At 35.7% G+C, this 16,300-nt stretch overlaps 1 protein-coding gene across 2 annotated transcripts; it reads left to right on the top strand.

Annotated features, from left to right (window-relative positions):
- The first annotated feature begins 4,450 nt into the window (after positions 1–4,450).
- Positions 4,451–15,355, top strand: LOC105043174 (ras-related protein RABC2a). 2 transcript variants are annotated; one of them, XM_010920620.4, is made up of 6 exons: positions 4,451–4,732; positions 6,833–6,901; positions 8,926–8,991; positions 13,979–14,100; positions 14,426–14,554; positions 15,018–15,355. In XM_010920620.4, the coding sequence occupies exons 1-6, from the start codon at positions 4,594–4,596 to the stop codon at positions 15,126–15,128; spliced, it is 636 nt and encodes a 211-aa protein (XP_010918922.1). In that variant the 5' UTR covers positions 4,451–4,593; the 3' UTR covers positions 15,129–15,355. The 2 variants fall into 2 exon arrangements, with proteins under 2 accessions (XP_010918922.1, XP_010918923.1); XM_010920621.4 differs by lacking the exon at positions 8,926–8,991.
- Positions 15,356–16,300: the final 945 nt, after the last annotated feature.

The following is a 16,300-nucleotide window of genomic DNA, read 5'->3' as shown; positions in this document are numbered from 1 at the left end:
GTCATAAACCCTCTAGCTCTACAAATCTTTCTGCTCTCTATTCTATTTTTTTCTACCTCTTGTTCTCGAGGCTCAAACTGAATTAAGTATCCAATGATCAAAGACCGAAAAATCTCCATCGATTTTTGACTTGTTTTGCAAATTCTTTCGAAGGAGATCTGGATCGAATCGCTGCGGCCACTCCAGTATAGCACATATAATTTTTTTATCTTAGATTTTGAGTTTTATAGTAATATTTTTTTTTCGCTAACTTTTTTTCTTATATGAATGAGATTTGGAGTGCTTATCGATCGCTATCCTATTTTTTTATGAAAATTTTTTCTTAGAAATAAATGGAGCAAGATGGCTAGAATCTCCATCTTACCGAAACTTAAAATCTCACCAACTATGGATAAGTAACAAAAGATAATAAGAGTCCATGATCTATTGAACGAGTAATTACTAGTTCTCAACACTTGTCAATATAAATGCTGTGCAGAAGTGCCCATCCTTATTACATACATCAAACCTAACATTCAAATCAATCATATCAATCAATTTTTTTAAAAACAATTATAATACAAATGGTCTGTAAATAAAGTACGAAATGGAACAGATTATTGCTCATCATTTATAAAATAAATCTTACTAATTCTCAATCATACTAAATTAATTTTTTTAAAATATTTTTTATTTTTTATTTTTAAAATTATATCTCCTATCAATTTATTTTCAAAACTACCATCCATCTCGAAATCACCGGTTCAACCAGCAATTCTGAGATGAATGATAATTTAAAAAAAATAATTTTAGAAATAAAAAATAAAAAATATTAAAAAAAGATTCAAATATGGTTTAATTGGCGGTTTGGAGGTGGACAGTAGTTTTGAAAATAAATTGAAAGAAGAGATAATTTTGAAAATAAAAAATAATAAAATATTTAAAAAATAAATAGGGCTCAATCGGCGATTTTGAAATAGATGATGGTTTTAGAAATAAATTGGGAGAGAAGATAGTTTTGAAAATAAAAAATAAAAAATAATTTTAAAAAAAATTCTACTAAATCATGCCAGACAGAGATGGCTATCGGCAATATCAAGTCATCAACCATGAAGCTAAACCATATATACCGATTGCACTATTTCATAACCGCAGATGTTATATAACAATGCCACTAATAAATTGCACACAATATCCTCCGAACTCCCAACTTCTTCCAAAAAAGAGTTACCAACTACTACTATTCCTTCTACTGAGTCCCAGTTGGTTTGTAGTGTAGCTTCAACTTGATTACACAAATAGAAATTGCATTTCAGAGTCCAATCCAAAGTGACCCCTTTAGCAACTACCTCGAGGCATTGCTTGTCTTCTCATCAATACTTCCAAATTGTGCTGAGAGATTTACGATGTCATCGAGTGGGCGAGTGGAGCAAAAGTACATGTGCTTGCTTTTGTTGTAAAAGTTGTTGACAGATTTCCCTAGATCACTCCCTGAAATTTGTTATATTTTGTATATTAATATTTGTCTTTCCTATGTTTATATTTTAATCCTTGTAGCTTATTATTTATGCATACCTCAGGTTAAGTAAACTAGGTGATTATGGAATATTTGGCTTATATTCTCTTAATGATGTTAATTTTATATCTTTTAAACGTTCTTGCTTCAATTGTTCATACTTAATCGGCTCCTTAATTTGCATCCCTTCAACATTGTTCCCCAAGTGACTAAGTTCCTAATTAGAAAAATTGAGCAAGAACTAAATCCCGAGCATCATTAATTTGCTGCTAAACCAAGGATGGTTCTTTCTTTGATCCTAGCTAATTTTAACTAGGGTTCGGTCAATGAATACCCGTGGAAAGGATTAATTTGTACAAACAGAGATATATAAATATAAAACATCAAAATTTTTACATTAAGATTGAGGTCCTAAAGAATTCTAATGATTTTTTATCCAAAAACGAAGAATTCTAATGATTTGTTTATTATTATTATTCTTATATAGATATATGCGACTCCATTTAGTATGCCTTATCTCCATGCTAGAGCTGTCAAAACGGACTTGACCCACAGAGCTGGCCCGATCCAACCCTGTAAATGAGATGGGCTAGACTGCTATATGAATAGTCCAAATAACAACCGGGCCTATTTGGCCCGCTCCGCATCAGCCCAAGGACTAATATGGATTGGACCGGGCTAGCCCAGGTCGGCCATGAAAATTTAAAAAAAATTCTTAAAAAAAATCTTATTACTATTAGTATTAGATTTTATTCCAATTCAAATGTCGTACAGCTTGAGGAAGAGGCCAACGAAGAAAGTGAAATATGATTTGTTGTGAATATTAAATTTTAGTATTTTATATGGTTTAGTGGGATGGATTATTGAATTGGTGACGTTGGAAACTTTTAATTTCTACTTTATTAATATTTGAGTTGAATTTTTGAATTTTAAATAGTTGAATTGATGATGTTCAACTTTTAATTGATGATATGTTGATTTTTTTATCAGATTATTATTTTTTTTTTATCAGTCATTTGAGATTCAAGGTCTATAGGCTGGCCTGATCCGGCCACGGCTCTTAAAGGGCTGGGCTGGGCCGACAATATTATATCTCACTTTTTGGATGCGTCTAGCCCGGCCTGATCCATCAAATTTTAGGCCTTTATAGACTGGGCCGGCCTATTGATCCGGCCCGGCCCATTTTGACCGTACTACTTCATACCATATACAACTAGCACTCAACTTATGCATTACGGAGATTTTATTGATAATAATGATAATATTTTATATTAAAAATTACTCTCATTAATTAATCTCACGATGAGATCAAAAAAGTCTTTGAAAATTTTTCTTTTCAAAAATAGCTCTCAAACTAGTAAAGATTGTTATATTTGATATTATTTTTATCATATTATTTATATTTTTATTTTTATTAAAAAAATAAAAAAAATTTAATGTTACGAGAGATTATTCTATAATTTTACATATCAATATGAAATATCATCATTAATATCCATATATTTTTTATCATACTATTTATATTTATATTTTTTATTTTTTATTTAAAAATATAAAAATAAAAAAAATAATAGATAGTATTGCGAGAGATTATCTTGTAATCTTATGTGTCATGGCATGTCATCTTTAATATTCGTATATTATTTTATTATTATTATATAGATGTTGGTGGTATATATTAATATCTATTAATTTTTTTTTTTTTTGAGTAAATGCGTTGAGAATAGCTTGGCCTGCCGGCTTGAGCCGGTTGAGGGGTGCTTCTGTACCTCCCCACGTGGAAGCACGTGAGACCTGCCGATGTCCCCCAAAGCCAGCGGACCAACTTCCCAGCTTGTCGCGTTGCATGGCGTGAAACCTCCATCCGCCACCACCCCCAACGGAAGTCTCGTCCTCACTCACACGTCGCCTGCGGCACACCAACTACCTACAACACCGTCAGAATCACTCGCACGTCGCCTGCGGCACACCAACTACGTACAACCCCGTCCTGTCTGCCCTTGACGGCGACCGTCCCGGGTCTCCCTCAGGTTGGTCCCGAGTCCTCAGTCATAGACCTCCCACCTTTGCCTTGAATCCCAATCAATGTATTCAAGACAAAATAATGATGGTAACAAAAAGAATAAAAAACTCTCTTTCCAAACCTCCCCATGTAAAAAATTCTCGTGACTAAATTTTAGTTAAATGCCCATGATGCATCTCCATCCGTCCATTTGGAATTCACCATAAGGAATTTTTATGTCGTCCCTTTGCGAGCACGGTTTGGTCGCAACGCGACACGTACTCGAGGTGGAGAGGAACAGTTCTATTAGTTTAAGCGGGAAAGAAAACGGCCGGGCGAAGGGCGATACGCTAAAGAAAGGCATCTATTTGCCGTCGGCCGATAGCGGGCTCCGCGAAGGGGGGTGGTCGTGGCGGTGGGGGTGCGGTGCTGGGGGTAGGAGATTCCATTACCTTTCTTTTTTCATCTTTTCTTTTCTTCTCCGCCTTCCTGGCTGAAACCGAATCAGATACCAACACATCCATGTTCCTATTCCTATTCATTTTGTTTGATGGATATAAATGTTGATACGAATGTGGATCCAATATAAAATTTATATTTTTATTTATTTCAAATAGATATACATATAAATTAGATATTAAAAATATAGATATAAAATAAATAATTAAATTTTAGATTATGAAATTAAACATATTATGAAATGATAATAGTATATTAGTATGATATATATTTCTGAATATCATAAAATTAAATAAAATCATATGTTTATCTATATCTATATATATATTTTATCAATGGAGTAAGTATGGATACCAATCTTAGTGAAATGCTAGGAGTTGAATAAGAAAGTAGATACGAACTGAACCGATATTATCAGATCCATTTTCACCTCTATCTACTTTTTCATTCCCTTCTCTCCTTCCTTTAATATTGCTAGCTATTTTTATACTATCTCCGTCTCTCGCTTTCCCCTCTCTCTTCTCACCAGCCCCACCACCACCGTCACCTTCACCACCCGACGCTTCGACAGATCGAGAATAGGGGCAGAGAAATCAGCAGCACAGCCCGTGAGGGTTCTTGTTTTTATAATAGATAGATGGGTTCGTCGGCTGGTTCAGGGAACAGCTACGATTACTCTTTCAAGATACTGTTGATCGGCGACTCCGGGGTGGGGAAGAGCAGTCTGCTTGTCAGCTTCATCTCCAGCCATGTCGACGATCTTGCCCCGACAATCGGTATGATGTTCGGTAGCCTTCTTGCCGCTTGGTGTTTTCGGATTTTTCTGTCGTTATGTTCGCTTATCTCTATTGTGGAGCTTGGTGCGATGGTTTTCTTCATTTCTCGTGTCGGACTTTATTTCCGGGACCGATGTTGCTTTCTGAATTAGGAGGAAGTGGTCTTTGTCGGATCTTAGATTTAATTGATCCGCTCAGTTACATCTCACATGTTACATCTTGATCTTTCGCTGGAGATTGCTTTGCTCAACGCATGTCGCAATTTTTCTTTTCTTCTTTTTTTCTTTGTTTTAGAATTTGTGCTTGATTGTGGTGATTGAGTTTCGTACTTCAAGGCCCATTGGCCTTTTTCTTTTCTTTTATTTACTTTTTTTTTTTTTTGGTTCATGCGAGCGTTTGATTTTGAGGTTCTATCATATTGGGTGGTAGATCTCTGTGTTGCCACTACTTGTATTTACTTGCATTCTACTTCATGAAATAGCTGAAATGTCAAAAAGTTCCAAATGCAAGGTGTTGGAATGATATTGATATAATTTGTTCAGGAGTCCAAGGAAGGATCTTACTTGAATTTTATGAGTTGAAGTTTTGGTCCTTGGATAAGTAACAAATATTACATTTTCGTCCTTTGAATTTTCCCATGGGCTTTTGTTTGTGCTTTCTCTTTCCGTCTCTTGAACCTGCTTAACAATAACCTTTAATTGGTCCATAGCAAGTTCTCTAAGAACGTATAATACCTCAGAATCTGAGACTTAGTACCAATGTTTTTGAACATGAGCAAACTATTCAAATTAATATGTTATGTTTAAGAAGATCATTTTTTTATAACCATGAGTTGATGATTTGGAGTTAAAATTCCAAGGCAATATTTGCACCAAATGGAATTCAAGCATGGGTTTTATATACCACCCAGATAAAATAGGAAATGTCCTAGTAGGGTTAGGGGGGATCAATTTTGGGAGAAAAATATGATGTATGCTAGCCATTAATTTGACAATCTGACGAAACATATATGATGCATGTTAGCTACTTCTAACAATTTTGAAGGAATATACAGCCAAATCAATCTCCCTACTAAAGAAAGATGTTTAGCATCACAAAATTTGCACTCTTTCTCACCTGGACATTTTCGCAAACGGTGTGCATTTGGGTATTGTTGGAAGGAAACAATATACGGTCAATCTTCAAGTCCATATCATGGCTAATGGCTTTGAAAATTCCTTTTCTGACAAGAATACGCATAAGGGACGTCAAGGAAGATGTTCTAAAAAGGCATAAATAGAGCATGGATGTGAAGCTAGTGCATCTGATGGTGAGCTGTAGATTGCATATTCGCCAATAAGAGACAAGGCAGCTTCTTAAGTGGGGGAACTGCCTATTGTATCATGGCTACAGCCTACAAACAAATTTTTATGTGGTATTATAACAGATTATTAGTTATCTGGAGGTTGTGGCCCTTGGCCCTGCTTGGTTCTGCCCCTATCTGTAAAGGATGAGATCCATCTGTGGCAGTCAGTGAGAAAGATGCCTATTGGCTTGATGATGAAGATGGTTAGTGGAAGCTTAGGCTTCCTCACCTTTGCTTGATGTTTTAATCTCTTCACAAACCTATTATTTCTTTCTTGTTATCACTAGTTTATAAAAATATGTGTTAGTTTATATATGTGTGTGTGTGTCCAAAAGAACCAAATATGTCCATTTTGATTAATTGTAGTATTTAATAATATTCTTTCAAGATGCTTTCCTTGCCAGAAGTCTTAAGTTTTTTCAGAGAAGTTCTCTACCTTGCATTGGCACATGAATTCACTACTACTCTACCACAACTTTTCCTGATTCAAGTGATCAGGAAGTGCATATCAACATATGAGAAGATGATGATGAATGCTCAATCCAAAATCTAGCTGTTTAATAGATAATGGTGGTTCTAGGACAGCTTGGATGACATCCTTATTTTGTTCCTATTGTTAAGATACATGGAGATTTATGATGAATAATAGAGTTTCACATCTGTCATAAATGTTGTTTGCCATGCCTCCTTTTTCCTTTCCCAATAGCTTGTATTTAGTTTATACATTTTAACTTTTTCTTAGTATTTATGACCAGGAGTGGATTTTAAGATTAAACATCTTACAGTTGGTGGGAAGAAGCTGAAGCTCACAATATGGGACACTGGTAAGCTATTATATGTGGAGAAGTTCCCATACATTTTCATGCTTAATCATTCCCATATTCAATTCAGATTATTTGTCTAACATTTTGAGATCGAGTAAACCATCTTTTTCACAAAATACCACTCATAATTTTCTCGATAGATGATACAAGAACATAATGCTAAAATTTTATCTGCAATGATTATAGGTTCCTGACATAAAACACATATATGTAAAAGATAAACAGATGTCTTCCCAGCAACTAGGGACAAATGTTAACCCATGAAAAAAAAGTGGTTATGAAGTGCTTAATAGCTCATTCGGTCCATGATTTAAAACTTGGCAGCTCTCCACAACTCTGATGGTCATTAAGACTATAAATCCTGAAATTCTGTCCATAGAAGTTATCGCTATTAAACATTAATTTATAAACCTTATATCTTCAATTTATGCATGGTTTTATGGTACATGGAGTGGTCTACCCAATTTCAAAGCATTTGGGACCAGCTTGCCACATCACATCTATAATTTGGTGCCAAATCCTTGGCCAAGACATTTTTAGGCAACAAACATGTGTTCTACGAAACCTCTGAAGCCAAAACCTATCAGGCCAGTTGAGATAGGGAGATCTACCCTATAGGTTATGCAAGTTACTTTCTTGATTGGAATGTAACCTTCCGAGTTGCTAGACTTTGAAAGATTCTAGAAGAAGAGGTAAAAAGTTAAAATTTGATATAAAGGACATCTTGCATCTTAGAGGTATATAAGCTCAAAATTCAAATTGGATCATTATAGAAAGATGCTGAGAGAGTTGCTGGTTGCTAGGCAGCTAGCCACCGGAGCATTGCCAAACATGCAAGTGAGAATAGGTATGGCATCATATGGGACACCCAGCAGAGTCGTGCTTGGAACTACTGGGTTCACCTGTCACAACCCCACAAATGAAAGATGCCTCTTGTAGACTCACAGCTTGAGTGTGGGCCAGGATCATTAGTGAGGGCCTTCCCCTTGCATCTGCAGGTGAGATGGACAAAAAGAAGTTGTCGGTGAAAATCCAATGTGGTAGAGACATTGCCATAGTTTAGCTATAGAATGGTAAGTGACCAGGAAGGCCAGAAGTATTTGAGGAAATGATATTAAGTATTTTAACATGATGGAAATGTATCTAGAAATTAATTTTTGGAGGAACGCATAATTGAGGGATTCAAGAAAAGATTAAAAAAAATAAAGAGAACATTGTTGTTGAACTAAGTGTGGATTGAAAGTATGTTGTCAAAGATGGGGTGGATGTATTAGGATAGAAACGCGAGAGTGGACGCAAGACTCATGTGATTTCAACCATACCTGGTGACAAGGAAGGTACTACTCTTAGCTGATTTTATATTGATGAAGCAAGGAGAGATTCCACCAAGTACCCTTGCCCCATGTCTGTTAGCAGGAGGTGGCAGGGGGTTGAACTGAATTTTGGAAAGCATATACCTCCTCTGGAGCAAACTCTCGTAGCTGAAGCTGCTGAACCAACTTAAATTATATGCTGATATTGCTACATTTCAAAATTTTAATGTCTTTAGGTGGTAGTATGATCACTTTTGTCTCCTTATGCCTTTGATGTATTGTTGAATTTTAATATTCTGTTCAGTACACAGAATGAGGCATTTCTGTGCAATGAGATCATATGGTAACTAATTTATTTCATATCAATAGATTTGTTCTAATGGTGTGCTTACCATTGAAATATAGCAATTATTACAATTCATATTAGTGTCATTTTTTTTCTGGGTTGAAAGAAGTCTTTTGAACTTCTCTTTGTACATGTTTCATCTTTTTTATTAGTGGTCTCTCTCATTACTTATGATATTCCTCGCTGCAAACAATATAAGATGAACACACTGTAGTTTCTGCAGAATATGCTGTGGCTTCATGAGGAAAGTTTGTAATATGAAGTTTGGCATGTCATTTCTAGTGTTTGTAAGGAAGTATATGCAACACTTTATAACTTTATTCTCCTTTTTTAAAAAAAAAAATCTGTTGATGTACATTTTGCAGCTGGGCAGGAGAGATTTAGGACGCTAACTAGTTCTTATTATAGAGGTGCTCAAGGAATCATTCTAGGTAAGAGAAAAGTTACCAGCTGCAGTTGGCATTACTTTGGACTTTTTCCTAATTTTTTTCCAGTTGTGTTCAATAATTTACTTTTCTCCCTTGGCACACTATTGATTCTGCACATACTTGTTTGTTCATGCGTACTACCTTACAAATACCTTACTCCCTTTTAAAATGTTTACATACTGCATAATATATAAAAATTTCTCATGGAAATCTTTAAAACATCACCATATGGTGGGTAAAACCCATGTTAAATATGACTACATGCTTAGTAGGGTAAATTTTTTGTTTCCATGGTATTACACTCAAGTGGATGGTAAGAACCGTATTTAGGCAGTTTGGCTGGAGCAAGCAACATTCTGATGGGTAGCAATAAAGCATTCTGAGAGGTTCTTCAAGAAATTGTTAAATGTGTTTACTTCCATCAAGTTTATAAATGTTGCCTATTCTTGCTGTGGGTGATGATGGTAGGGCTGTCAGAACTCAGAACCAATGTATAAACTTGTATCAGGAGCTAGCTGTTGTTATGGCCCTTGTTCTTCTTTCTGATGATCAAATTCCGAAATCTGGACAGGAATATAGGGGCTATTCTTGTTTTAGTTTTCATGTTTAAAACCCGTTTCCGTTAAAGGGAGAGGCATGCTCCATCCAATCATTTGAAATGATGGAGCTTGGATTCTGTTATATTAGGTACTTCCACTATAACTGATTTTTCCTCCATCTGATTGGTTGTATCATTCATTCATCTGTTCAATATACTAAATAAATAATCATCTTTATCATACAGTTTTCTTCAATCTTCTAAATAGCATTGTTTGTGCGTACGTGGATAAAGCATTTGTGTGGGCGACTTGCATGTTCCTCTGTTCAATATAATTGAAACTCACAAAGGAGCCTCCCTGCATATTCTGGAAAGATAATAACCTCAAATCAGATATGAGAAATCCTAATCGGATTGAACTTAGATTGAACTTGTAACCTTGTGGGCTGATATTGCTCAATGGGAGCTGATGAGGAAAGATATGGTTGCTATATGTTAGAAAAGTCAGATGAATTCATTGAGATGCTTTGTCCAGTATGTTTGTTGAACAGCACAATTGAACTGGCTGCCATTTATTGGGTATGTGTTTGCAGGAATTTCGGTCTGAGTGCCTCATTCAACAAAGCCAAACATTAGTTGCAAGCCAACAATGTCCTCACATCAGAATAGGTTTCATGATAAGAAAAATTTTTCAGGATAACAGGTGGACACTCCAACAACACATTAATGAGAAGGAAAGTGTTGGGCCAATCCTCAATATCACCAACTGTATTTGCTATTCGCAGAAAGGTAGTGTCAATGATCATACTGGTGCGCTGTTTGGGAGGATCTCACCATGGCTCCATTCACCTTTAGGACATTTTGTTTTTTGACTGTGTTGGATGTACTCATTGTAGTTGGGTATAGTTTATCGCCCTAGGAAAAAAAAGGTAGTGCTAATAATAAATGATCCACTGTACACTGCACTAGTGAACTTACGAGTTAACACTTTGTTTTTCTCAGAAGGTAAGAGCAGCTATTATTTTCCACCAGAATAGTATATCTTCATCTTTTGAGAAGGAACCTTTGTAGGTCATTCTGATTATTAAGTTGCGTCGGTAACTTTAGTGGCTCAGAATTCGGGTATATTTTGAGTTGCATTCATGGATTAGCAGTAGATAGGATTGTATAAGGGGAGAAAGTAGAAGGTCAAGAGAAAGAGCAATGGTTGACCTATAGTAGAAGAATGTAGGCCAATGACGTTGAGATTTGATTAATTGAGGATAAGAAAAAGCACCTGCAGGCAGGAAAGTGCATTAATAAGGTGCTTATATGTTGTGCAATGAGGGACTAGAAATCATTATATGCGTGGATCTTTGCAACTGTTTTTTATGTTCATATAGTATACTAAATTTAGTTATGTTTGGTTAACATCATTTGTTTGATGTGCGGTGCTATGAGTCAAGAAAGGATTTATGGTCAAGAATAGATATGTGCACAACCAAGTAGCTTGAATGATCTTAGAAATTGATGCTAGGATTGGTCAAAAGAAAATAGAGCATAACATTTGAGAACTATCGTGCATTTGGTATAACCAAGGTCTTAAATACCAATAACGAATACCGTACTGTTTGCTCTATTCAAACAATACTTACTGAAATGAAAAATATAAAAATGGATGAAAAACTGTTGGTTCCAACCATTAGGGTCAATGCAGTACTGTCAATACATATCCATATGCATTGATATGTCTGTATGTACCAATAAAGGTGGTGGGGTGGTAAAGTTGGTTTCAGCATCTCAGTACCCATACTGATGCCGGTTTCATATTAGAACGACAAAATACTGATGGTACCATTCCATTTTGCCGGTTTTTGAATCTACGAATATAACCAAAGTTTTATGTCCTGGTGAGATGGGGGGTGTCCTAGTAGTTTTATCTCATTCTTGTGGAAAAATGGAATCGGGATGGGGTCGGGACTCTGAAATCCATCCGCGTGGAAAGAGAAGAAGAAAGAGGAAAAAAACAAAGGAAGGAAAGATGAAAGGAAAAGTGAAAGGAAAGAAGAAGAAAATTGAAAGAAATAAAGGAAGGGAGAAGAAATAGAAAGGAAAGAGAAAGAAGGAAGAAAGGAAAGAGAGAAAAAGAAAAAGGAAAAAGAAAAATGGGGGGATAAGAAAGAAAGAAAAAGGAAAGGAAAGAAAGGAAGTTAGGAGAAAAAGAAAGAAAAAAATGAGAGAGAAAAAAGAAGGGGAGAGAGATGGAGGATATCAACTGGGATGCATGATTGGAACTATTGTCGGGACCAGATAAGATAGTGGGGTGTTCCGTTCTATGGAGAAATCGGGACACCTTCATCCCATAGAATTTAAAACCTTAGGTATAACCATGCAAGAAGGCTTGATTTATGAGTAAGTCCGATAGAATTAATGTTTATAACATTGTTATGTGTCAAAAACCATCATAGGATAGACAACGAGATACCAATATTAACCATATATAATGCAGAAAATGACCAAATCAATTGTCCCCAATGTTTAAAAACAGAAGAGGGAGAAGTTAACTCCATCAAGGTAGTTAACATGCCTAGGCAGCAGAGCATATAGGTGGACTTTCTAGTCCAAAAAGATGGGTGCCTGTGTTTCTAAATTTTCCCTCAAAAGAGTTCTATATTTGATGCCTAGAAAACATTCACAGATGCAATATTTGTCCACCTTCTAGAGCCAATTCTCTTCCAACTCTTGTTATGCAGCATAATTGAATTACCTTCCACCAAAAGATATTTTGATCGTAACCTTTCAAAAGTGCTCTCTTGACTGTTGGATTTGTTGTCTGACTTTAATCCTGAATTATCTTCATGCCTTCCTCAGAACTAGTCTTCTTTTAACATATCTTTGGATGGTCTTGTTTTGTCCTTTCTCTAGTCCTTTTGCTACTCTTGAATTTCTTGATTCTTTGTTTAATATGCTGTTTTCATCATGGAGTCTAATTTTGCAATCTAGTTATTCATACTTAATAATGTTACCTTAGTAATATGTGTGTTGTACTGCTTATCTGCCTCACAGTTCATTGTATACTCGAGCACATCATATTGGACCTATGAAATAAAGTGTCATAGATCATGCTTGTGATGTTTGAGGTTGTCATACTGTGTCCAGTACTGTGCCGATATGCTGGAAGTACGCGACCAGGTCGAAGCCTATTCTTTTTATCTACACTACAATTTGTTTTATAATCATTTGTAGAGATGCTTTGAATACTCAACTAAGAATTTGACTCAATGTTGCATCTTAGGTTAGGTGGATAACCGAAAATATGTAGTATGCTTTAACATAAAAAGGAATATGATATATAAACTATGATAAAACTGGGGATTATATGGGATTAAATATCAAAAACAATGATTAAGAGCTCGTCTTTTAAGTGAAAACATAATGAGCAGACTTGTCTGTATCAAATTTCTAATAAGCGAATATATTTAATTTTCAATTGTTTTAAATTGTAATCCACTGAGCAGAGCATGTACTTTTTTCTGTTGGTAAACAGAGCATGTACTTCTTTGACCCTCCTATTGTAGTGTGTTCTTGTCACATGCCCCCACACATCCTGATGTGGGTTGACCACCAATATGGGCTTATACATGATACCCATGTAGCAGACCACCAACCTCTGGTGGATCAGTAAATAAGTAACACTGGATTTAGATTCTTATTTCTGTAGAAACAGCTGTTGTCTTCTCTTATTTGAGACCAATTAAGTGGATGCTAGCTTTTGAATTTTGATTCATTAATATTCACTTGTGTTGGGTTTATCTGATAACACTCGGATATCATTCATGCCACGGCCTTCTGATGATTTATCTTCAATTTGGTTCATTTGTATGCCAATCTTTAGCATTGTCTATCACTTTCCATTGCTGTTCCATGACTTGTTTGCAAATGCCAAACTTCATTGCTACTTTGCAACTTTGCCAAGTAGCACATATTGCTGCTAACCATTTTTCAAGCCAAATTTTCTTTGTGCCATACAACATTGCTAGCCTTGCCCATGGTCAGAATTTTCCATTTTAAAGAGTCACATGATTGACTGCACCATATCTTATCATATATTAGCAACCACTCCACTCTTTCAACATGTTTTAACAGGTCAACCATTCACACCCTTTATTCTTTATCATGTTCTCTAATGTGCAATCAAAAAGTAGTTTAGGTAGTTACCTGCTTGAACTTTTAGTGCAGGCTTAGTGACATTGCTTATGCCTAACCACATCCAGTTGCAACATATGGAGGATTAGTGCCAAGTTGGCACTTGACCTAAATAAAGCCAGGTTCTGAAATAGAAGAATTTGATATTGCTCATGATTTTGTTTAGCAATTGTTTGATTTCTTCATGCTTATAGTTCTCATCCCCATACTTTGTCTGGATATGATACATCAGCAGAAAGTGCTAACACTTTGATTTCCTTCTGTTAGTTTATGATGTGACACGGCGAGAAACTTTTGCAAATTTAGCTGATGTATGGGCCAAGGAGGTGGACTTGTACTCCACTAATCAAGACTGCATCAAAATGCTTGTTGGAAATAAAGTTGACAAGGTAGATTCTATAAGCATTTTTTATTTTATTATAATATATGATTGCCATGTTTTATGATTCTGAAACTAATGACATTTTATGGCATGATATAAAGAAAAGTAGATACTAAACATTTTTATTTCCAAGGTAGCTTCTATTGTCATTGTTATTTTGTAATTGCAGATAATAGCTGTGTTTGACAATTCTGAAGCTATTAACATTTTGTAACATGATATAAAGAAAAGTACATTATTAGCATTTTCTTGTTCTTTAATTGATATTTTCTGTGTCATGAAGGGCATGCAGTGCTCACTATGTGTTTTCTAATCACCGTACAACATGTTAGGAAACTGAAAGGATGGTGACAAGAGAAGAGGGAATTGCTTTTGCACAAGAATATGGATGTTTGTTTCTTGAATGCAGTGCAAAAACACGAGCAAATGTGGAAAAATGTTTCGAAGAACTTGCATTAAAGGTACACTTCATAAAAAATAGGAAATGATTGAATTTTATATGAATTTGATGAAATATTCTTCTGGTGTCATGCTTTACGTTTTACCATCTCGATAAGAACGTCAAGCTGTAAAAGTTGCTTGCTCATTAGTATGTGCTTCAGGTTCTCATTTTGTTTGTGCATTAGATAACTGGGAACTTTATCCTTGTTTGATTGCCTTGATGCCAAAGTAGGTTTATTATACTCATTGAAATTAAAAAAAAAAATAAAGTCCACATGTCTTTTTATAAGCAACAGAAGATGCTACAGCATTTTGCATAAATGATTTTGTGGGGATCACTGGTCAATGGAAATAACAAATCCGATCAAATCTTGATTGCTATGTTTAAGACTTCTATCCACTGATGATCGGAGTCTTGTTAGGATTTCAGTATGTTGAGAAAAACGATGTTCATGGCATAAACTGAGTGATGCTCTTTTGCAGATTCTGGAGGTTCCTAGTCTTTTGGAAGAAGGATCTGCGACTGTGAAGAGGAATATTTTGAAACAGAAACCGGAATACCATGCAAGCCCTGGTGGGGGTTGTTGCTCGTAAATCAAGATAAATGGCCCTCGACTTGAAGAATTAACCGGCTGTTCAGAATCTCCTGAGCAGTGTAATGACATGCAATCAGCTCAACAAAGCCTGCTCTAAGGTGATGTAAATGAGTTGAATTTATTTCCTCATTCGTGTCTTATCAATTTAGGAGTGGGTCCGAGTGGAGAATGAAAAAGATTGATTGTATACATACGCTTCTGATTTGTTTAAAGTGCTTTCCGTTTGATGCTTGTGTCAGTTTGAAACGCGAAAAGTTGACAGATTATCCGGAAAAAAAAAAAAAAGTATTCCCAGTTGGAACAAAGTGTCCCTATAAGGCCGATTTCTTGACTGTGGATTGGATGTCCTCAAATAAGCTTGCATTTTCTACACCTGAAATAACAAAATGTGGAAGCAAGATCCAAGATAGATAAAGCGCTCGTTAACTCTTAATATTTATATTACATTCGACACCTTTGGTAATCTTTTGAGCCCTAACGTCGGATCAGGAGCCAGAATTCTTCAAATGGTTTGACCACTGATTGCTCATTCCTTGACCCGGGGCGCTTGGACTGGTAGTGCAGTGGGAAGCTTGAGAAGCTTATCTGGTGATAGGTTGCACAGAGAGAGAGAGAGAGAGATGCGTTTCGTGTGTGGTTGTTTGCTAAGAGATTTTCCCAGCTGCTTACTGTGACATAGCCACGTTTTTGCATATGTAATGACAGTCCAACTATGCATCAGTGATAGCCTAGATTTGGCTCACAAGTTGAAGCCCTTAATTTATTTATGTCTCACCGTTTCTTAGATTTTCATGAGTCATGCTTCACCATGGCTATTATAGAATAGCATAAAGGATGAACATCAGATGGCAATATCAGAAAAATGGTGAAGACAGAAGAAACCTAACAAATGGTACCTGAACATTTGAAGAACTGCTGTCCAAAGTAGTTGGATCTAAAGGAATTAAAATGTTTGTTACCTATGTGATATGTAGGCCCAAAATATTTTGTTTGTATGAGAGAAATTGTAGCAAATGTCAACCTCTTGTCATATTCATTAAAATGTCACGTGTTTGTATGCTAGTTGTCAAAGAATCAAATTCCAATTGCAAGAGAAATTCACATCAACAATGAAAAATCATAATACAAAATTATATAATGACAACACATGAAGGTAATCATAGTCATGAT

This window comes from Elaeis guineensis, chromosome 4 (assembly GCF_000442705.2).
Source record: "Elaeis guineensis isolate ETL-2024a chromosome 4, EG11, whole genome shotgun sequence".
In the NCBI taxonomy this organism is placed as follows: domain Eukaryota; kingdom Viridiplantae; phylum Streptophyta; class Magnoliopsida; order Arecales; family Arecaceae; genus Elaeis; species Elaeis guineensis.
Note: the sequence above shows the minus strand (reverse complement) of the source record. Positions and strands in the feature narration are given on the sequence as shown.